This window comes from Trichomycterus rosablanca, chromosome 3 (genome assembly GCF_030014385.1).
Source record: "Trichomycterus rosablanca isolate fTriRos1 chromosome 3, fTriRos1.hap1, whole genome shotgun sequence".
Taxonomy (NCBI): Eukaryota; Metazoa; Chordata; class Actinopteri; order Siluriformes; family Trichomycteridae; genus Trichomycterus; species Trichomycterus rosablanca.
The window spans coordinates 33,809,874-33,834,380 of NC_085990.1; the positions used below are offsets into that span (position 1 = coordinate 33,809,874).

The 24,507-nt window shown below is 37.6% G+C and overlaps 1 protein-coding gene across 1 annotated transcript in view; it reads right to left on the minus strand.

Moving 5' to 3' along the window:
- Nucleotides 1-1,693: 1,693 nt before the first annotated feature.
- The window catches only part of LOC134309834 (piezo-type mechanosensitive ion channel component 2), a 142,637-nt gene continuing 119,823 nt past the window's right edge, over nt 1,694-24,507 (minus strand). Inside the window, exons 33-53 of the mRNA XM_062991193.1 lie at nt 23,602-23,722; nt 22,216-22,287; nt 18,821-18,987; nt 17,453-17,637; nt 14,702-14,857; nt 12,186-12,599; nt 11,344-11,602; nt 11,051-11,233; nt 10,144-10,393; nt 9,900-10,032; nt 8,873-9,020; nt 8,569-8,783; nt 8,279-8,437; nt 6,466-6,613; nt 5,982-6,170; nt 5,755-5,847; nt 5,471-5,640; nt 3,197-3,313; nt 3,029-3,108; nt 2,736-2,940; nt 1,694-2,629 (exon numbers count right to left, since the gene is read on the minus strand). Coding sequence (XP_062847263.1) covers nt 2,377-2,629; nt 2,736-2,940; nt 3,029-3,108; nt 3,197-3,313; nt 5,471-5,640; nt 5,755-5,847; nt 5,982-6,170; nt 6,466-6,613; nt 8,279-8,437; nt 8,569-8,783; nt 8,873-9,020; nt 9,900-10,032; nt 10,144-10,393; nt 11,051-11,233; nt 11,344-11,602; nt 12,186-12,599; nt 14,702-14,857; nt 17,453-17,637; nt 18,821-18,987; nt 22,216-22,287; nt 23,602-23,722 — 3,717 coding nt within the window. The 3' untranslated portion in view covers nt 1,694-2,376. The remainder of the gene's footprint in view (nt 2,630-2,735; nt 2,941-3,028; nt 3,109-3,196; nt 3,314-5,470; nt 5,641-5,754; nt 5,848-5,981; nt 6,171-6,465; nt 6,614-8,278; nt 8,438-8,568; nt 8,784-8,872; nt 9,021-9,899; nt 10,033-10,143; nt 10,394-11,050; nt 11,234-11,343; nt 11,603-12,185; nt 12,600-14,701; nt 14,858-17,452; nt 17,638-18,820; nt 18,988-22,215; nt 22,288-23,601; nt 23,723-24,507) is intronic.

Consider the following 24,507-nt stretch of genomic DNA (forward strand, 5'->3'; position numbering starts at 1 on the left):
AAATGTAATACAAATGGTCAAAGAGGTTAGAAAGTTTTCCTTATTGCATTACTGATGTCAATACTTTTAGTTCTTAAACTAAGGGTTTGCTGAATAATTACATGGCAAAAGCTGCATGAAATGCCTTAATATTAATCCAGGATCTTATTATAATACCAGTAGCAGATTTTGGTTGAGGTAAAAATGTATTGTATAAATGGATAATTCAGGTAATAGTTTCTCTTCTAAGTAGATTAGCTAAGTATTGAAAGGAAATGTTATATTGATTGGACAAAATGGTTATAAGAAATGTGCTGTTTATAACTTACACATGAACATGGTGTGTGCATGGTTCTTGAAAAAAAATGTTTTCCTTTAAATTTCTGAATTGTCTGCAAATAAATTATGTAAATGCACAGAATAAACATTGTGATTGAAAGAAAAACCCAAGAACACTCCTTGCATATTGAGCCAGATGTGATCAAGAATACACACATAAAAAGTCTTTGCAAAAATCAATGAAAATTAGCACAGCTTATGCTTGATGTTTTTCCACCAGGACACCTGTGTTAAGTTTTAAAGACCTGCTAGGCACTTATTTTAAAAAAGCCTTTAAAAGTGATGTACTGGAAACAGGTCTTTTATTTCAGTTTCGCTTTTAGGTGTTTTCAGTTAACAGATGCATTTTTTCTTCTAGGTGTATTTGTTTAAGTGACCTTAATTTTTAGTAGTGGCCAGTTCTTTTAAGATCACATTTACACCAATTGTCTTCACTTGGTTTCAGGTCAAATTTCATGTCACATCATTTTTAAGAGCATCTCTGCAGAAGTCAGGCTACAGTGCACTGTGGTCTAACTGAACAGTTTATGTATTCACAGCTCGTGCAACATACAACATAATGTTTATTTTGACACCCTTCCTAATTATAATTATAATTTAGGGAAGGTCTTTTCCTGTTCCAGCATGACTGTGCCCATGTGTACAAGGCAATGGCCAAAAAAGGACTATGTAGACATTTGGTGTTCCTCCACACCTAACTTGTAGAGTCCTTGCCTCAACCGCTTTAAACATTATAGAAAACATTTGTCACAAAGGTGAGTTAGTTTGACTGCACCCTCAAAAAAATACATAGAACTTGTCTAGATGGGCAGATATAAATAGGGCCCTACTAAATTAATGAAAAAATGTGCTTAATTTTACAGACTGCAGTTTACAAAAAACATTTCATGCCATTCCATGGCAGTCATTAAATTACGCTTATAAATTGAATGTCAATAAATGGAAGCAACAATACGCAGCACAACCTACCTTAATAGTTGAATGTAAATCCAGCGACGGTCTCAAAAACACTCAGTTGCCTGAGTAGTGTTTTTAGCTTCTTTAGACTTTGACATCTCGGACATTTTGACTAACTGTTTGCTAAATCAATTTACATAAGATTGCTAGGATCACCTTATAGTGCAAATTAACCAGTAAACGTGAGGCACTTGAATGCTACGTGAATGAAACATGTTAAATGTTATATGCGGAAAAATTATTTACGTTTATGCATTTATGACAAATAAAGGCATTCTTCTTATTAAAAAAAACAGTTGCAGATATCATCCAAGATGAAAATCCAAGCCAGTTATTAAATGCATGTAAAAGTATATGTCAGCTTTTGACTTTGAATGTATGCTCATTAATTTACAGAGAAGACACAGAGTGCAAGTTTCCAAAATGTGCTTTATGCTCAGGTCACTAATCCACAGTCGAATCACCCTGTGTACACAGTATTACATAAATGAAGGAAAGAAAGCAGTTCTTGATAGCTCATGTTGTGTCTGTTCTTTGGTATGTGGAGGAAGAAAACTTTATCCTTATTTTAATCCCTCAAACGGTACAGGTGGATCACCAATCCTTGAGAAATGTCTCATTTGGAATGCATGATTTGATTGCTTGAAGAACCCAAGCGCTTTCAGATTATGGCAGATACATGTCTTTTTATTCAAAAGTGACTAGTGTCTTTCAGTTCCATTTTTTCCTCTCAGCTACATTAGTCTTTTCAGCCAGCTAGCAGGACAGTATATTGCACAGTATATTGAATTTCTATTTTAACCGAAAGGGGGTGTTAGAGTACAGCCGAGCCCTAACATTTTCTCTCATTCAAGTCTACAGCAGCTGCTCTACAATCCCAGTCCATTGGCTATACAGGTTTCAGCACATATATCACATGTGCTGTAAGCCTGTAGATCACATTGTTGAGGCAGTGAAACTCCATGTATGAAGGTTGTTTCTAATTCCCAAACTTCTCATGAGTGCCCAAATCATGTAACCATACCGAGGACACTCTTCTGCACCTTCAGTTTGCACCCTTCCTTTGTCTTGTTTCATTCTTCCTCGTAAGATTAATGCAAGTCATTTCATTTTTTCCCTGGTCCACTTAATCATAGTCTCAGGTGAGCGGTAGAGGAATATAAGCTTGGCGTACAGATCTTCCTCCAGCTCCAGTTCACCGGTCTCTCGGACGAGGAAGATGTCGGTGCAGAGTTTAAGGATACGGTCCACACAGGGCAGCTCCTCGAACATGATGGAGTGTGAGATGCCGCTGAAAAATTCACGCACAAACTTGCCAATAACCAGCACCACAGAGGCGTACAGTCCCATGATACTGCAACAAAGAGAAAACCTCAATATGTCTGCATGGTTACAAATAGATTTATTTTTTTACCATATGTGCTTTATTACGAAGGTTTGATTTTGCTGATTGATCTTACCCATAACCAGCAAGGAATCCCAGACTGGGAGGACTGACTTTATCACTGAACACATAGAGCTTCAGTCCAGCCTGCCGTGTGTCCTCCACCTTCAGTCCTGATCTCTCCTCTGCAGATAGGGCGTCCACGATCCACCACTCCTGGATCTCACCACTGCTATTATTGGTACGTTCCAGATTCAGCAGTATGTCCTCGTAGCGTTCCTCTGTAAAATGCAACATAGTTGGTTTAACTTTCAATAACACAAAATCTTTGTTGGAAGAAGAATGAATCAGCTCATAAACGAACTTTACCTTTATAAAGCTGTTCTATAGGTTTAGCATTTGAATCACTGGGTGCTCGGATGAAGCAAGGGAAAACTTGCTCTATCACTCTGTAAGAAAAAAAAAAAAAAAAAAAAAAAACATTTATGGTGGACTTTTAAGTGGAATTGATTAGTGTTCAGTGGTACAGTTACTCACACAGCTTTGTTCCGTGTTCCATTTAGTAGATTTATTAACTCTTGTCTTGTTTTCATATCCAAATATGTGACATGCTTATCCATGGCAACTTCAGCCTTTGCTCCAAGACTAAGATTCCTAAAAGACAAATGGCAAAAAATTGACTTTGTAAAACTCTTTACTTATAAAAAGCACTCAAGAAAACAAAACTGCATGGTGCTTTAGGGCAGATTAGCTATCTTTTAATCCCTGTAATTTATGGCAGGTTTCCATAAAAATAAAAACAAAAGAAAAAAACAGAGGCTAAGTTACGAAACTAATGCAGGGTAGGTAGGTAGGTAGGTAGGTAGGTAGGTAGGTAGGTAGATAGGTAGGTAGATAGATAGATAGATAGATAGATAGATAGATAGATAGATAGATAGATAGATAGATAGATAGATAGATAGATAGATAGATAGATAGATAGGCTTTACTGATCCTTAAAGAAAATAAAAAGATACACTATATGGCCCAAAAGTATGTGGTCTCCCAGCCACACCCATTTACTTTGACTTTGCACTATGTTTATTGGTTGTTTGCTTTTTCCACTTTTAAAATATTTAAATCATGAATGTCGGAACTATTAAACAATCTGATTGTATGAATGAATGCCTTTGTTTGTCATATATACATATACACGTGTACAGGGTCAGCCATTGTACAGCGCCCCTGGAACAGTGAGGGTTAAGGGCCTTGTTTAAGGGCCCAATAATGGCTGGGATTCAAACTCTCAACCTTTCGGTTGATAGCCCAAAGCTCTACCTTCTAGGATACCACTGTCCCATGGTACACGATATGAACAAAAATTTTAGGTGTCCCAAAACATGTTTTTTTCAGCCACAACACTTGCCAATAGGTGTAATAAATTAATTACAGTGTATCACAAAAGTGAGTACACCCCTCACATTTCTGCAAATATTTCATTATATCTTTTCATGGGACAACACTATAGACATGAAACTTGAATATAACTTAAGAGTAGTCAGTGTACAGCTTGTATAGCAGTGTAGATTTACTGTCTTCTGAAAATAACTCAACACACAGCCATTAATGTCTAAATAGCTGGCAACATAAGTGAGTACACCCCACAGTGAACATGCCCAAATTGTGCCCAAATGTGTCGTTGTCCCTCCCTGGTGTCATGTGTCAAGGTCCCAGGTGTAAATGGGGAGCAGGGCTGTTAAATTTGGTGTTTTGGGTACAATTCTCTCATACTGGCCACTGGATATTCAACATGGCACCTCATGGCAAAGAACTCTCTGAGGATGTGAGAAATAGAATTGTTGCTCTCCACAAAGATGGCCTGGGCTATAAGAAGATTGCTAACACCCAGAAACTGAGCTACAGCATGGTGGCCAAGGTCATACAGCGGTTTTCCAGGACAGGTTCCACTCGGAACAGGCTTCGTCAGGGTCGACCAAAGAAGTTGAGTCCACGTGTTTGGCGTCATATCCAGAGGTTGGCTTTAAAAAATAGACACATGAGTGCTGCCAACATTGCTGCAGAGGTTGAAGACGTGGGAGGTCAGCCTGTCAGTGCTCAGACCATACGCCGCACACTGCATCAACTCGGTCTGCATGGTCGTCATCCCAGAAGGAAGCTGACGCACAAGAAAGCCCGCAAACAGTTTGCTGAAGACAAGCAGTCCAAGTGTGAAAGTGTGTGTTTGCCCTGTGATGGACCTGTCCAGTGTGTCTCCTGCCTTTTGCCCAAAAAAACAGACCCACCGAAGCCCTGACCAGGATAAAGCGGTGGTTTATCAAACAGAATTAATGTATGAATAAATTTTTCTATTTAAATAATATTTGTTTTTGAAATCGGATGCCCAGCAAGCTCATGGTCAGGTACCCAAATACATTTGGTCATAAAGTGCACATGTTAAACTGTTTTTCTTTACAAAAATGATGTGGATATTTTGCATCATGCTCTAGTATAGAGGTAAAACTTTGTTGTCTCTACTTATAGTTACTACACTAATAATATCAGGAAGAGCTTTAATTAATATTAATTATGATTGCCATAATTATGATTAAATTAGTGCTTTCATTAAATTAAGTATAAAGTCTTGTTGATATAAAACTGATGATGTGTTTTATATTTTGATGGGATGACACTATAAGTTTGGCGGTTATCGATGAAGCAAATAATCCAATAAAGGCAGGCCTCACAGAATGACCAACCTATTTGCCCTTTATTTTTACAACTTGCTTTTCATTTATAAGCAATTACTATTTATATTTGCATTGTTATTATTACCTCTGGATGGTCCAGTACATGGTAACCGGAAACTGGTCCTCTTTTCTTAGTACCTCCATCAGATTTTTTCTGCTAGGTGGGCTGATAGTCCACAGAGAATTTGAACTTCCTTCTAACTCTGCTACTGTCACATCCTCAGCAGTGTACGCTTCCAAAAACTGCATTGCACTCTAAGGAAAAGAGAGAGGGAACTTTTGAACACTGTATCTGGAACTCTATAGCAGTATTGTCTTAAAAAACAATGAAGACAGTCTGAGATTTTACTGTATCAAGTACAAACGTACCGGAATGTAGCTGTATGAAGTCTTAAAATCCAACAAATAAGATTCAGAAATGTCTTTTAGCTGATTTTGCTGGGCACTCATTGTAAAAATTGGCTGCAAAAGTCAGTAAACATGTAAGTTGTGGCGAAATGCAATATATGTTCAGATTATTATAAGTAATAAACAAAATTGCACATTAAAATATGGTGTTATAATTAGATTAAAGGGTTATCCATTGTAAAATGTACCTGAAATCCTCCAAGTGTGATGGTGACAGACACATCCAAGGGTTTGTTGATGACACCAGCTACTGATTTCACCAAAGACATGAAGAGCAGTGGAAACCAGACGATGCAGATGAGTAACATGACAATCATTCCACCCATCCCATACTTCACCACCTTTTTCTTCTTCTGTCCACGTGGCTGAGGGTACCTCTAATAAATTACACACAAACACTGTATGTCACACATTAAGGGCCAAACATATAGAGAATACATGTTCATAATCCTGCAAAAACAATATCTTATATATACATAAGATACATAAGTCAATCTGATACATCATAGGACTGGCCTAACATAACAATAGTTAGTGAAATGAGCTGTAAAAGTTTGTGAAATTGAAAGATTTTTTATGGTTTAAGTAGGCTGTATTTCTAAACTTCTGACTAAGAAATGATTTTCTTTCTATATACACAAACTGTAAGTGTAACAACAATATACTGCTTACTCTCTCTGACTCTCTCCAGCACTTGAGAACAAAGATGTGTGCATAAATGTCCTCCACACAGATCCAGCTGGATAAACTCAACGTGGTGTCTGTCCAAACCCAGTCCATTACGGCCCGCAACTCTGTCAGGAACGGAACCAACCGAAACCTGCAAACCCACATAGAGATGAGTGTCTTAGAATTCATTGATGACTTAATCATAAATATTTAATAAAAAAATCTTTGTTGAGCGAGAACCTGTTTACAATTTGTTTGCCAACTCATGCAAATTCAACCAATAATTTATATTTTCGTTGGAAACCGTGAGGGCTGGCGGAGTAGTAACTGGTCAGGTCTGAGAGACTGAGTGAGAGCTTATAGTCCGAATTTAGTGTCTGATTTCCACCTTTTTGGATGCTTAAAGAAGCTTTAAGAGGAAGAAGATTTTCATGTGATGATGATGTGAAAGCAGTGATGCATCAGTGGCTACACACTCAACCAAAAACTGATTTGCTGATGGCATTAAAAAGTTGCAAATTAGTTTCCTTGTTTCTACACTTACTGTCCATTTTATCGGCTCCACTTACCATATAGAAGCAATTTGTAGTTCTACAATTACTGACTGTAGTCCATCTGTTTTTCTGCATACTTTGTTAGCCCCCTTTCATGCTGTTCTTTAATGGTCAGGACCCCCACAGAGTAGGTATTATTTAGGTGGTGGATCATTCTCAGCACTGCAGTGACACTGACATGGTGGTGGTGTGTTAGTGTGTGTTGTGCTGGTATTAGTGGATCATACACAGCAGTGTTGCTGGAGTTTCTTAAATGCCACTCACTGTCCACTCTATTAGATACTCCTACCTAGTTGGTCCACCTTGTAGATGTAAAGTCAGAGACGATTGCTCATCTTTTGATACTGTTCGAGTTGGTCATCTTCTAGACCTTCATCAGTGGTCACAGGATGCTGCCCACGGGCCGCTGTTGGCTGAAAATATTTCTGGTTGGTGGACTTTTCTCAGTCCAGCAGGGACAGTGAGGTGTTTAAAAACTCCATCAGCGCTGCTGTGTCTTATCCACTCATACCAGCATAACACACACTAACACACCACCACCATGTCAGTGTCACTGCAGTGCTCTGAATGATCCACCACCTAAATAATACCTGCTCTGTAGTGGTCCTGGGAGAGTCCTGACCATTGAAGAACAGCATGAAAGGGGGCTAACAAAGCATGCACAGAAATAGATGGACTACAGTCAGTAATTGTAGAACTACAAAGTGCTTCTATATGATAAGTGGAGCTGATAAAATGGACAATGTGTGTAGAAACAAGGAGGTGGTGTATATATACAGTGTATAGTATATGAAGTGTCTGTAGGAATTTGTGCCTATTTAGGCTGAAAAAAATAACATTTTTGAGGTTACTAAGTGGCTTGCAGTCAGTGTTCCAATTTATCTAATAACTGTTTAGCAGAGTTGAGTTTAAGTCTCTGGAGTTCCTCCACACTTATCAAACCATGTCTATTATGGAAATTGCCCTGTGCCCAGAGGCAGAGTAATGCTGCAACAAAAAGGGACCTCCCCCAAAATTGTTGCCACAAAGTTATAAAGATCCAATTGACTGTATACATTTATTTCCAATAGGTGTGGCTGACACACTAGAACTTTTTGGGAGTAAAGTCCCAGCTGCATTTTTTTTGATAATGTAATTATCAGTCTAGCCTAATTCATTAGTGTTTCCCTTTTTAAAATCCTACTATTGTAAGTTTATTGCTGTTTATATGTACTATTCAGTATTTATGTGGCAGAGCAATGGTCTGGAAAGATTTTACCTACCCTTGAAAGAGGAAAAGATTTACATAATTGTAGCTCTTGGTCAGAAAGTTACCCAGCACACGTGTGGGGTAGCCGCAACGGATCTGGTAGGCTGACAGACCGAAGTAGATGCACTTCACAAAGTACCAGAGCTGAGCTACCATGTTCTGACTGAAACGCCTAACAAAACAAAACAAAACAAAACAAAACACCAAAACCATGAATGGTTTTTAAAATGTAAAAAGAATTTATCAGTGACGACATATAAAAAGGTACATATTAATTTACTTATTTAGTTAGAAAAAACAAACCTTTCAGTCACTCCTGGAAGTATAAAGAACATCCAGAAGTGGATTCCAAACACTAAGATAACCTGGAAGATGACCTTCCCCATAACAGTCTTCCTTAAATACAGGGCTCGGTCAACCACCATAGTGCCAAACTGGATGAGAACCATGACAAGAAATGCTTCTGGTACTTGATCCTCCGATAGAGACGATGTGATGTCTGCAGCAGCAGAATGTTTCTACAAAAAGAAAAAGGGTTTAAAGGTCTTTGAACATAAATAGTAGACTGCTTCAAAAAGCACTTACAATAAACTTCTAAATAACATACCCCAAAGGCCCAAAATCCAAAAACAATGATAATAAAGTCCACAGTATCAGCCAGGAACATGAGCACGTAGACGTCTGTTACTGCACTGTATTCTGGATGGATCAGGTTGTAAAAGAACTGGCGAATTGGAACATAGATGTCCAGGGTTCTGATGATACACACATAATAGAAAAGAATGTTAATGTCATGGTATTTAAACAAATAATAAATCAAGAATTTGTTTTCATATTTTTGTGCTTGTGTAAATACGTATATATGCTGTGGTCTTGATTTTTATAATCCTGGCTTTATTACAGTTGTCCTCATTTTACACACACAAAAATGAAACTATGCACACAATTTTGAAACATAATGCTCCTGTATTGACAACATGACTCCAAACTGCTAAACTCTATAAAGAACTCCATTTGTTCTCATTTGAATATCATTCTAATTCTCTAGAATATCTCTAAAGACCAATTGCTTAATTTAACAAACTCTGGTCACATAGAAACACTGGACTTCAAAATGCAACACCCAAATTACTAAATAGTCTTACTTATGTTACACCTGTGTAAACTCAAGTGGAAGAACACTTGTTTGGCAAAGTATAAAAGAGTATTGGCATCGTTGCTCCTTCATTCGGTCAGTCGTGATTGAAAGGAACAACATATACCTCTTTCATTATCAGCTGGATTTAATTCAAGGCATGATATACCTGTTGTTCTGACTGATTTGCCAACAACCCACTTTTTGTAGTGCTGCACCTACCACCATATTGCCCATTTCTAAATCCAGAGGAATTATTTTCAGTAAAGCATGGCATGTGGCACTACTACAGGCAATGGAGGGGGCATGTGAGGAATCTTTCCCCGCTGCTTTTCTACTCTTTTAAAAATGGAGCTTGTACATTAGGGTCTTAGTATCTTTCTATATAACAGCTAAATAACTCTCAAGCAAAACATTACAAAAATTTGAAACATTTAACGCACTGCTGCACATGAAACACTGAATAAAAGAAAATTCTGATTTTCTGATGCATATTTACATTTTGACTATAAATTTCTTGGCTTTGATGAGCTGCTCTTGCAGTTTCTCCAGTATGAGCTCTTTACGACTCTTCTCCTGAACACCCAAACAGCTACTCATTCGACCCACACTTGACCTTGTGCCTAAACTGCCTGTGGACACATGCATACACAAACACAATAACACAGTTTAACAAACGTTTATGTAAGATTTATATTACTCTTAGGTATATAACAAAATTAGGTTAAAGTGTGCTTGCAAACCTCCTCTGGAGCGGGGTGATCTGCGTGAAACGTGTGATCCTGTACTGGAGCTGCGTCGGTATATGGCAGAATTAGTGTGGGAGAGTTTTCTGATTATGTGAGTATTTGAGGACTCTGGTAAAGTATCACAGGTAATTGAACTCCTTTCTCTATAGATTTCAGGTTTTTCCCCACTGCACGAGTCTGTGTGGCTGTACACTGTCCTTTTAGATGCTGACCTGGTGTCATCCTCATCCCACAGACCATGACACTGAGCCGGAAGGAAAATAAATGTATGTTCATTAGATGTGTACCACGTATGCACATTGTGTCTGTACTACTGCTACAAATCTAACTGGGCACAAACAGTAAAGTCTGTAATGTCGTTTGACAATGTACCATCTCTTTATTACTGTAGTTTAAAAACTACAACTTCTTTATTACTGTAGTTGTATATGTAATTTTAGAACAAATATAGCTGAAACCCCCCACCCTTGGAAAATAAATAACACATAATAAATAAATAATAATTATTTATTTGGTATTTCAGTGAAGTTTAGGATTTATAATGCATTTATTCCTAAGCCAATCTACAGTATAGTCTGCTGTCACCAGCTTTTATTTTTAATTAGCATTTTACTAGAGTAAAAAAGTTCTATATCCGAGAGTCATTATTAGGGATCTCATTTATAAACAAGGACATGAGTGCATATGGTGAACTTTAAATTTGTAAAATGTAGGGGTTGCAACTCCAAAGTGGGTTGAGGTGGCAGGCTAGCCAGTTATGCAATTAACAAACACTAGAGTCTTGTTTTTATTGCATTTTACTAAATGCCTCAGTTTTTCCGGAAATGACTGAAATACATGTATAATTATTTTAAATTTACTACTTACATAGTACACAAGAGATCTATGTTTATTACAATACCTTAAGAATAGAGCGATGAAAGAAGAGTGCCAGCAGTTGAACGAGATCATAATGAACATATCCCTCTTTCTTCTCTACTCCTATTATATTAGGAGGGTGGAAGGGTTTGGACTTGTCTATCTCTATGCTTTGATTGAAGGGAAAGAACCCAAACTGGAAGAAGTATTTTATCACAATAGTCACCTAAATGGAGAAATACAAACCAGTTTAATACAGTTATGAAAAAGCAAATATAAACACACATAAAAAGTTCCTTTTAAATCTGGCAATAATTGAAATAAATGAAGCTGTACCTCAGTGTACACTATAGCTGTCATCCAAAAGCGTTTGCTGGGCCGGGGCACAGACAGCATGGCCCACAGAAAGATGAGGATGGGCAGTACCAGTGTGGCCATTGAGGCTGAGACCATGTGGTTAAGTATAATGACCAGGTAGCATACCATCTCCGAGTGTGCCACCAGCATGTTATAGAGAGCGTAACAAAGCTGCAGGATCTGTGGCTGAGAGCTGTAGAAGCGCTCAGACTCTTCCAGCTGTTCATCATAGAACATCCTTATGGAGAGAACAGAAAGTCAGTTAAACATTTTTTTTGTCATTATCCTCATGCTTAATATTACAAAATATGATAAACTACTATTATTATCCACAATTACTACAAACATCCACAAGGAGATGATACAGACATAGACAACACATATTATTATTTTTAACATATAACGTTTTAACACATTTATATTCATTTTGCTCATCAAAGACCATAAAGAATTTACAAATTAACAAATAGTGGGCAGGACAAAAAAAGTCAGTTGCCTAGGGAGCCAGGGCACTGGGGGCCCCATTTTTCTATTTTACCAATCAGTAGGGTAAAGTGCAGTATTTATTCACTTAAAAGCATTTTATCATTTTTGTTGATATGCTGTTTTTGTTTTGTACTTTATGCATGCTATTGAACAATCTAATGTCCCATTTAAGATTAAAATAAAATCTTATTTCTATTAAAACTGATTGAATGTTTTTATGTCACACTAATGTAGTACTAATAGTAAAAAAAAAAAGATAAAGTTTTATGCATTCATGATGCGTTATTATACTGACTGACCATCACTCATCTGAAATCACTGTTGTTTTCTCTCACCTGTTGCGCAACAGTTCACTTGCTGTTAGTTCATGGCTTAGTGCGGGAAGTGTAGCATCATCTGGAATGTTAATCTTGAGCCTCTTCCCTTCAAGCTGACCCACAGACTCACCCACGGAGTCCAGACCCGTGGCCTTGCTATAGGAGGGAGGAATATCTGCCTCAGAAGGAACCCTACTGAGCCCCAACCATGTGGCCTGCTCAGTCATGAATTTACTGTCCCTTTCAGTTGCTGTAGCTCCATGGAGTGTCTGTCCCTCACTACTACAACCCTGGATCCCCGAGGTTTCAGGCAGATCAATCGGAGTCCAGAGATCACCTGGGATTTGTACATTTTCTTGGGTCTCTTTGGAATCCTCAGTGGTATCACCAGTGCCCTGCCGAGAGCAGAGTGCCGTACACTGTGTGTTTTCACTGGGGGGAAGAAAACAAGCAGTAAGCAAATCAGTAAGGATGAATGAAAGTCTTACCTTTTTAAAAATGCACTACACATTTGCAGCACTAGGGAGCAGCATTATCACATACAGTATTGCTAATCATCTAGGCGACCAAGACATTTTTAAACATTTGATAGCTCTTTAGCCATATTTTTGTGCATTTGGGTGAGGTCCTCCCACATTCCTCCCACTAGTCACATATAATACTTACGCACAAAAAAGTCCTTTACTTTGCTGGTCTGTACAGCTCACTAACATATGACTGACCCTTACAAATAAAGTTCAGGTACTAATCTAATAGGCAGTTCAGTCAGTGGTAACATTAGTGTTTTCATGTTGCATAATAATTACCATGTCAAATATAGTAAATACTCCACTACTGGGTATGCTACTATAGTACGCTAATATGAGGGCAGAACATTTAAATAAGAGAAATAAAAATCCAAAATCCATAAAGCACTTTTTTGTTGTAATCAGTTTTTTTTTTGTTTTGACATAAAAATTTAAACTCTCAACTTCTATTCGACAAACTTTTTTAAATCTGTCCTTTCCTGTGGATGTCTTTAAACAAAAAACAAAAAAGTGCTGATACTGCACCAGTATGTTCCACGCAGAACATAAAGCTTTGTTAAAACAGTTGGAAACACCCTGGCTGTCTGTCACCACTGAACAACAGAAACCACACACAGCAGTGTTTACCTTACATAATTGACAATCACAGAGAAGAGCTCTTCACTAAACTAGCCCCAAAACACACTTTCATATTATAAAGACATCCTGCGTTTATTTACATTGTGTGTGAGAATTGGTGTGTGAGAGATGGTAGTAGATCATACTGTTGAAAACAAATCTATACATCTTGTATAGTGTTATTTGTTCAATGTGCTGAACTAATTCTAAATGGGGTAGGTAATGTCTCAAATGCACAGACAGTTTTTGTGACATAATAGATAAAACATAAATTCTATGTCCAAAAAAGTTTCATGTATTTGACTATTACATTAGTTTATTTGGGTTAAAAAAAGACAATCTGTTGGGTCAAAAGCATACAAATAACAATGTCATACATTTAACAATCATATTTTTGTTGCTAATTGGGACTAATTACAGCTGGTGACATCTTTGTACCCAGTTATGCATGCTTTAAATTGGGCTTAGAGGCTGCTATGCACAGAAAAGCCTCTGCTTTAAAAATGCCATTTGTAACGATTAATATAATTAATTATTAATTAATAGATTAATTATAGGTTTAAATGTACAAAGAAAATAGATTAATATTATATTATATTATAATAGATTAATATAATTAATTATTCATTAATAGATTAATTATAGGTTTAAATGTACAAAGAAAAATCAGGAGGACATATGACCATGCCACTTGATGTCAGTATGACTAATGCACAGAGAATAGTTCACGACCCAAATAATTAGATCAGTGGTGGACCTGTGACATGTGTTTCTGAACTGTGTTTCTGAACCCATTCTGTGAGCACATGTGGCCTACAACTGCCGCTGGGATTTGGTCAGGACAGCCTCATCTTTACACTGGTCAGTGGCTTTACACATCTTAGCAGACATGTGGTAGCTCAAGGTTTTCTGGCAGTCCACATGGAATTTAAGAAAATTGAAAATTTAACTAATAGGGGTTCACTGGGGTGGAGGTAAGGGCTCTGACCACAATCTTCAACATCCACATCAAACTCGACAAAACATGTCTTCATGGACGTCAAATTTTGAGCAGGTGCACAGGTATGCTTCCCAAGACTGATGCCACAAAGTTGGACACGTAGAATTGATTGTGTACACCTATTAGCCATGGGTGTGATAAAAACACCTGAACTTAAAAATTAAAAGAGGTGTTCACATAATTTTGGCCATACAATGTTTTTTGAAAATGTGTTTTAAAATTAAATTGCTTGACTATAATTATCTATGAATTAATCTGTTAGTAACATGAAACAGCTGAATAATCAGGCTAGAAAGAGTTTCTGCATCATTTTGACCATGCATTGTAATCACAATTTGCTAAGATGTACTGGCATGAATCTAAGTTTGATACATTTTTGAGCAGAGTACCTGGCTGCAGCACTGGTCACGCTCTCAGCAGAGGAGGATGAAGAGGAACATTCAAGTCCCTGCAGACGGCATAATTTGGGTCGAAGACGTTCACTCGTCCTTGGCACACAGTCATCAGCTTTCTCACTGTACACCATTGTGAAGTCAGCGTACACACTGCAAACACAACCGAAGAACCAAAATACACTCAGTGTTCACATTAAATTGGTAATTAAAACTGAAATGAGATGCTTTCCGAATGTTTCAGCAGTCAGACTTCAGCAAACTTGTTTTCTAGTGTTGGTTTCTGTATTTACTGAAGGCTGTGACTGCAAATAAACAAGCAACACTTGGTAGCTAAACAGAAAATTTCCATTTGTACTGACTGTATATTTGATTACAATAAATATCTACTACAATATTGAATGCTAAAATATGCTGGCCAAAAGTATGTTGATACCTAAACATGAGCTTGTTGGATATTTCATTTAAAAATGAAGGACATATAATATAGAGTCTACCCCCTTTTGTTGCTACAACAGCTTTTATTTTTCTGGGAAGGCTTTCTACAAGACTTTGAAGTGTGTCAGCAACAGAATCAGAACACTGCAACTGCTTATACAGTCAGAAGACTCAGTCTGATTTGAAGTGTACCTCAAAGAGAACAACACTTTCCTTCCAAATGCAACTTGCCTATTTGTCAGGCTAAACGGAGCATGGCAGGTCGAGATGTTAGAATAATTGGGTCCAGTTTAAAATAGACATAACCAGACTTGATTACTGCAGCCTGATTTTGATAGCTGATGAATCTAAGCATCACTTATAAATATAACCTTAACAGTAATGATAAGTAGCCTAAATAATATCAATAATTGTGAGTGCAGTACTGAATTAAAAATTGAGCAACTTGCCATTACTGTGGCAACAATCAAGGATGTTTTGGAAAAAATATATAAAATATTAAAAATATATACACGGATCAGCCATAAGATTAAAACCACCTCCTTGTTTCTACACTCACTGTCCATTTTATCAGCTCCACTTACCATATAGAAGCACTTTATAGTTCTACAATTACTGACTGTAGTCCATCTGTTTCTCTGCATGCATTGTTAGCCCCCTTTCACCCTGTTCTTCAATGGTCAGGACCCCCACAGGACCACTACAGAGCAGGTATTATTTAGGTGGTGGATCATTCTGTCAGTGACACTAACATGGTGATGGTGTGTTAGTGTGTGTTGTGCTGGTGGACTGAGAATAGTCCACCAACCAAAAATATTCAGCCAACAGCTCCACGTGGGCAGCCTCCTGTGACCACTGATAAAGGTCTAAAAGATGACCAACTCAAACAGCAGCAACAGATGAGCGATCATCTCTGACTTTACATCTACAAGGTGGACCAACTAGGTAGGAGTGCCTAATAGAGTGGACAGTGATTGGACATGGTATTTAAAATCTTCAGCAGCACTGCTGTGTCTGATCCACTCATACCAGCACAACACACACTAACACACCACCACCATGTCAGTGTCACTGCAGTGCTGAGAATGATCCACCACCTAAATAATCCCTGCTCTGTGGTGGTCCTGGGAGAGTCCTGACCATTGAAGAACAGGGTAAAAGCAGGTTAAAAAGGTATGTAAAGAAGTAAAGACTACATATGTAAAGACTACAGTCATTAATTGTAGAACTACAAAGTGCTTCTATATGGTAAGTGGAGCTGATAAAATGGACAGTGAGTGTAGAAACAAGGAGGTGGTTTTATTGTTATGGCTGATCGGTGTATATTTATATATAATCTGACTGTAAGGTCATCTGATTGTCAGCTGAAGCTGAGGAAGTAAAAAAATGTTGGGATTTGAACCCCAGGAGATGTTTAGCTAAGACCTCAAATACTCAAAAAAGTGTCTAATTTAAAAGAGTTGTGTAAAGAAAAGTGAGATAAAATTTCCTAACAAATTAACATTATTACAGAACACATTTAGCTGTAGTTATCACAGTCAAAGATAAGGCAATTAGATTAATTGATAAATACTTTTTTACCATAGTGTTTTACAGAACGTGTTTTTTATTTAAGTTGCCTTTGTGTAATATGGTGCTTTTTTAATGATTTGAAATCCTTCAGTAATAAATTTGCAATAAGAGGACAAGAACGTGGGTAGATTCTCTTTCACACCACTGTACATTTGGTCACTATTATAAAAATATTAGGACTGATCTCTTATGACTGTTTAATGGAAATAAGCTATATTTAAGCTAATAATAAGCTAATTTAAGCATAATCCAGTCAATTACACTCCATTATGTTCAGTTTCCATAGGACACTTGTCCTAAGTGTTATATGTTTGAAACAACAGTGCACGTGTTTCCCCGGAGCTAAATCTAAAGCGCAAGAGTGATGAGATGTGGTGAGATGAGATGTGCTCTGTCAACAAAGGAAATCTGTCAGGAGTACCTGCTCATAAGTACATGTTAAAACATGCAGTTGAATTTAGCCTTCAGTCTGAGGACACACACACAATACAACTGTATCGTGATGTTCCATCATTATATAAAAAGTGCCAGCGTTCTTTTTTGGTCTATAAGCAGTTACACACCTGATTCCAGATTAGGAAACATTGATAACCTACTATTATACCTTTTACTATCTTACTGGAAAAATAAATACAAAACATGCAAAGTTGGGTTGGTTGGGAATTGCATACGTTTCCATTGTTAGCACATGTGTGAATGTTTGACTATATATACAAAGTATACAATGTGGCATTGTACCTGGTCAGACTATCCTGAGTAGGTTCAGAGTGCATGCTCTGGTCCTCTTGGTCTTGATGTGGACTGGATAAGTCACGCTGAACCTGCAGCCCCCCTGTTCCTCCCAGAACTGACTCGGAGGAAGAAGGTTGACACAGCTGCCTTTGATAGTAAGTGTGAATGCTTTCCCGTGATGGAATGTTTCCCTGTGCACATAACAGAATGTGTGTTACCAGGCAGCATAGCTGTAACTTATTGGGTAGAGCTCTGGGCTATCCATAAAAAGGCTGTGGGTTCGAATCCCGGCTTTGCTAAGCAGCCACTGTTGGGTTCCAGGGGAGCCGTTCAATGGCTGACCCTGTGCTCTGACCCCAGCTTCCAAATAAGGTGGAATAAGCAGAAAAAGAATGCCATTGCAATTAATGTTTTTGCTGTTATTATTGTTTTTTGCTTTGCAATAAATTTGACTAGGTTTGTGAGACATGCAGCAGGACACAATGGGTGGCATTAACATGCATTAATTGTGTGTCTTTAACATGAATGGCATGTAAATAAACCAGCCCAGACCTGTATTTGTTTACCTACAGGCTACATAGTCATCATTGTTAGTAAAGGCCTGGAGACAACAGTCTGACAACTGTCATTAACCTTTTGTTCTTATAATAAATGAACAAGTCTGGATACTTCAAACATGCCTACCGCAAATGCTTATCAAGAGCCACATTGTCTCAGACTGTGGGCAGATTTGATCTGATACTGTTACTGTTGCCTGGATACCAAGCCCACAACCTATAGTTAATCCCCACCTCCTTAAAATGACATATCAGAGTCTAATAATGTGACTAATATGCTACAAGTATCAGGTTACATTACCATTGTTGGGTAAGACTAGACTACACTAGAATACAATAGAATGTGTTTATTTGTCATATACAGTGGTACCCTGAAACTCAACATCAATTGGTTCTGGGACTGGTGTTGAATTTTAAAGACATTGAGTTTCAAGGTATTTTTTCCCATAAGGATGTATGGGAAACCTGTTAATGTGTTCCATGGTCCCGTGGAACTGCATATATTTTAGACTAATGTAAAATAATGGGGTTGTTTTTGACACTTATACACTGAAAATAACACAAATATAATATAAAAATAATAAAATAAAAAGCTGATTCTTACAATTTCTCAGAACCCCGAGCTATAACACAAGTTTAAAAGTGAAACAGGAGAAAATTCCAGCTAAACACAGATACATGTGGAGCTTTCAGAGTAAATTTGATGGTTATTCTACACAACATAATATTCTAGCAAATTTGACATAGAAAAATTTTAGCCACTAAGCAGGATTACATGGGTAAGGGTTATTACAATGTTTACTAGCAGCACCAGTACCTTTTTGACCTCATGTGTGAGCATACAGCGTTCTATGCGCAGCACTGTGGAGATGTCGATGTACTCCTGGCACATGGAGTTAAACCAGGCAGTGAAACTGTCTAGCAGAGCCAGGAACAGCACCCAGGAGAACTTTACTATGTTAAATACCCGCTTCAGGATGTTGTCTGAAAAAATAAAATCAAAGCTCTGAGTCAATAAACTGCACAAATATGGAAAGTATATAAGTACTTACTGAACTTAATGAGTTTACTAACTATTTTATTTTTGTCATTTTAAATGACAAAAGCACTGGCACACAATGGCTGGGCAATAATCAATAGCCAACCATTACATGCAAAGATGTGTAATTTTAAATGAGGGTTGAGTTTGGACTAATACATTATTAATAGGTGTGATGAGGCCTGTATTGCAAGTAGCAAGACAGAAGCCACTGTCTGCTTAGAATTTTGTCGCTTTTTCCAAAGCAACTTACAGTATTGTGAAAGCATATTGGCTAAGCAATTGAGGGTTAAGGGCCTTACCTAAGGGCCCAACAGTGGCAGTGATGGGGCTTGAACCAGCGACCTTTTGATTACTAAGCCAGTACCTTAACCGCTAGGCTTCAACTGCTCACATATAAAGGAGTCTGGCAATATGAGAAATAAGATTCTCTGGTCTGAAGAGATAAAAATTGAACTCTTTGGTGGAACAGCAATTATTCCTCAAACCCAACACTAAAACACCCAGTGGTACTTTCCAGCAGAAAGGAGACTGATGTAAGCAGTCTTGTACTGGAACATTCTTTAAAAAGACTCAGACTTAAGCAACAGTTCACCGTTCAACATATCAATGAACTTAAGCATAAAGCCAAAACAACACTTAAGTGGCTTTGGGGCAAGTCTTTGAGTGTCCCTCAATGGCCCAGCCAAAGCCGGAACATGAACCCAACCAAACAATTGTGGGAAGACCTGAAGATAGCAGTTCACAGACGTTCATCATGCCAATCTTACGGGTTTCTTCCATTAAGAATGGGATAAACCGCTTAAACCAAGCTTGTATAGATGTATTCAAGAAGACTTCAATATACACTGCCTGGCCAAAAAAAAGGTCACCACCTGGATTTAACTAAGCAAATAGGTAAGAGCCTCCCATTGGATAATTATTGCATGGGTAATTATGTTTCAGCTGGCAACAAGTTATTTAACCCTAACTGATGCAGTGAGTAGCTTCTCATTTGTTAAACAACCATGTCGAAAGACGTTAACCATGGAAAAGATGTTAATCTGTTTCAGAAAAGTCAGAAAATTATTGGCATGCATCAAGCAGAGAAAACATCTAAGGAGATTGCTGAAACTACTAAAATCGGGTTAAGAACTGTCCAACGCATTATTAAAAAGTGGAAGGACAGTGGGGAAACATCATCTTCGAGGAAGGAATGTGGTCGGAAAGATTTTTTTTAATGATCGTGATCAGCGATCACTTAAACGTTTGGTGAAATCAAATGGTAGAAAAACTACAGTAGAACTCAGGGAGATGTTTAATAGTGACAGTAAGAGCATTTCCACATGCACAATACGAAGGAAACTCAAGGGATTGGGACTAAACAGCTGTGTAGCCTTAAGAAAACCACTTGTCAGTGAGGCTAACCGGCAAAAACGGCTTCAATTTGCTAGGGAGCATAAAGATTGGACTCTGGAGCAATGGAAAAAGGTCATGTAGTCTGATGAGTCCAGATTTACCCTGTTCCAGAGTGATGGGCGCATCAGGGTAAGAAGAGAGGCGGCTGAAGTGATGCACCCATCATGCCTAATGCCTACCGTACAAGCCTGTGGGGGCAGTGCTATGATCTGGGGTTGCTGCAGTTGGTCAGGTCTAGGTTCAGCAACGTTATGTGCCCAAAAAATGAGGTCAGCTGACTACCTGAATATACTGAATGACCAGGTTATTCTATCAATGGATTTTTTTCTTCCCTGATGGCACGGGCATATTCCAAGATAACAATGCCAGGATTCATCGGGCTCAAATTGTGAAAGAGTGGTTCAGGGAGCATGAGACATCATTTTCACACATGGATTGGCCACCAAAGAGTCCAGACCTGAACCCCATTGAGAATCTTTGGGATGTGCTGGAGAAGACTTTGCGCAGTGGTCCAAATCTCCCATAATCAACACAAGATCTTGGGGAAAAAATAATGCAACTCTGGACAGAAATAAATGTTGTGACATTGCAGAAGCTTGTGGAAACGATGCCACAGCGAATGCGTGCCGTAATCAAAGCTAAAGACGGTCCAACCAAATATTAGATTGTGTGACCTTTTTTTGGCCAGGCAGTGTATATTTGCTGCCAAATTGGTTTCTACAGAATATTGAGTCTGAATGAGATATTTCAGTTGTTGAATTTTGGGGGGAAAAACATGTTTTAACACAAAAAACATTTTTAAACTTTATTACAATAAATGATTAGTGTAGATGGGTAAAATAGCAATTATAAAACGGATAGTTCCGGTCCTAAAATCTGATTGGCTGAGCCGCGTTCGAAGTCGTTGTAAAATCCCCGATAAACGCACACCTATGACCACCTCACATCATTCCATATTAATACGCCACTGAAAAGAAAAAGTGAATGTTATGTTCGCCCTCATGTTGCCTAGCAACACTGTTAACGAACTACCTGGGGTCGAGGAAGAATGCTCGAGACCGTGCATAACTGCTATGATTTTATCACCGGGAAAGACGTTTTAAAACAACCTTCCCCGTGATAAAATCGCAGTAACGCCTCTTGTGTCTCTTGTGGCTTATTGCTTTATTATATTCATTAACATAAATGATATATGTACATTTATACCAAACACAATAAAAGGGTGTAACAAGTCAATAGATCTAAATATTTTCTGAATCTACGGTATATCAGATAATTCCTTATCCCTATAATTGCAATAGACGCTACAATACATTATAAACTGTCTTATTTGTATATCATAGCCACATCTGAATTGTATAATCTTTAGCTATTTCTAACAGAACATTATTGTTAAGATGAAGTGGCATGAGTATACAGTATGCAATCCATAAAAACAAAGTTCAAGACATAAACCTGAATTATGTTTCTGCATCAGTTAGGGTATACACCAATTTTACCAAGTGTATCTACTAAAAGGGAGGCAAAATTTCTGGTTAACTTAAAATACCTTATACCCTCTTGTACTACTTAACCAACACTTGCAATTGCAAAATAATATTGGGCTAGTAAAAAAAACAGAAAAGAGTAAAAATAGATTAAGATCAATTCAATTAGCAACACTTACAGGTGCCCCTTAATAGATAATTTTTCTTATTGCATAAATAGTAATGTAAGACTACTAATTTTGTCCATATTGTTTATACGTAAGTTTAGTATATGCGTGGATGATTCACCTGGTCCATTTGATCTTTCTTCTTCAACTTTTTCCTGCTCCTGATCTCCCACCTCAGTTGCAACTTGACATGCTAGAAAAAGACACATTTCAGCAATTAAGTTTAAGGTAAGTACCTTAATAAATTTTTTTTTTACATTTAGTTAAGTAAGGAATAAATTATACTCTGCAAATATGACCAATCGTACACGAGCAAGATCATACTTAAAATAACGGTGTAAAAAGCAATTTTTAATCTATTCATTATTAAATAGCATTATTTACAAAAATGCACGACTTATCCACGACTTAAAATAAGCTTGTGTGTGTCCACAAAATGTGTGTTTGCATGATTTGTAACAAACACATGCACTGTTCAAAAACCTTGTTTTTGTAGTGGAAGGTACAAAATATTGCCAAAAGTCCATAAAAGCATGGTTTCACAAGTTTGGCACGATGGAACTCCAGTGGCCTTTACAAAACTCCTGCCTAAACTTCAATAGACATATTTGGTTTATACAGGAATGTCAGTTGCAATCCAGGCCTTCTTTCCCAACATTTACACACATTTCTATGCTGACAGGATATGCCTTAAGCACAGGGCACTAGGGGTCACCAAATGGTTTATTGGGTATATAAAAATATAAATCATATACTATAGACTTTAACCATATTTTTTTGGGAGAATGGTATTTCATTCCTGCCGTATAGTTCCAAAGATTTGTAGGATGTATGTCAAGACACATTAAAGCATTTTCCTACCTTTTGGTAGCTCACCTTTATACAACGTTCCCTTGAATTTTTCAACCAACTATAAACCAACTATTCATTACATAAAAATTTATAATGAAATAATATAAAACTAGGGTAAGATTCAGTTCTTTGTATACATGATTACTTTTTCATGATTACTAAATTAAACATATGTGTATATAATTCTAATAGGCAGCATCCTTTAAATATTATAAATAATTACAGCCACCACAATACCGTTAACTTCAAAGTTCTAACTAAGGTTCTCAGCCCAGTCAATGTACAGCCATTATATTGGAAGTACTGACCATATTAAATGCAATATGCTGTTTTTTTATTCTGTGGTCCCTCTACAAATGCCTAGATCTAAAAGGAAGCCTGCCAATGTAGAGTTGGCTGCATTCAGGACAGCAGCATGGCTCTCATTTAAAGACCACAGCAAGGAGCCCCCGAGACTCGTTAAAAGTTCCCCAAAGAGTCACACACAAACTGCCCATTCATGATTAGAATATGACGTTTGGGGTGAGATTGCACTACAGGGAGGAGTGATGAATGGCTGTGGCAGGCAATGCAAGAACAAACAAAGTCCCTCTGGGCCCGGCAGTCCTCCGCTCTGTTTCTGAATAAAGCATTCACATGACATTTCTTTGCTTACCCTCCTGTTCGTACTTCTTAGATTTCTGCCCCTCTTTATATCTCTGCCAGAAATGTTGTTTCTCTTTGTTGTGCTCCTTCATGGCTGTTTTGGAATCAGTGATCCAGGCATGGTACACAAACTAAAAGATGCAAGGATAAGCATGAACAGGTAAGAGATAACTTCATTAGTGAATGTGAATTCCATAATATTAAAACACATTTTGGGAGAGTATCTGATTTGTAACGTCTGGCTTAGTAAGGAAAGATGGAGGATAAACAAATGGTTAGTTGCACCAACAGGTCTATAAAAAGGCTGAAACAAGCGGAAGACATCGCACCACATGCACCAACTAGCACTGTAAGAATAAAGGTGCCAAACTTAGCTTTGCTTGCCAAAAAAGGAACCCTTATGGTATATTTTTGTTCCAGTTGCATGTTTCCTTTAAGTAGGAAGGAAAAAGTAGTAACCACTGGACATAAAGATAGAAAGGAACTGCTACTTTGTATTTCCAAAACATGATATTAATGAACTGATTATTGGGGTTTTTATGAGCTGTATTACGACACTCTGTCACAGCAGTCTATTACGCTAGCCCACGCTAGCATCTACATAAAAATGATTGGCTATGTCTGGGGGTGGCAGAAGCCATGTGTGCACTGGCGGACTGTCAAGGGTATTCCTGCCTTGTACCCAACGTGCTGCCACAACTTAAAGTGGCCCAGATAAAGTGTTCAGTAAAATGAATAAATAAATAAATAAATGAATACAATTTATTAATCTGTTATTAATTTTACATTTATTATTTTAAAATAAATAATGTATTAATAAGTTATTAATTATAAAAGTATTAATTTGGGAGCAAAAAAACATTAAAATATAAAGGGCATTGTCCAAAAAATGGTGAAAAGAATCCTTATTCTATCA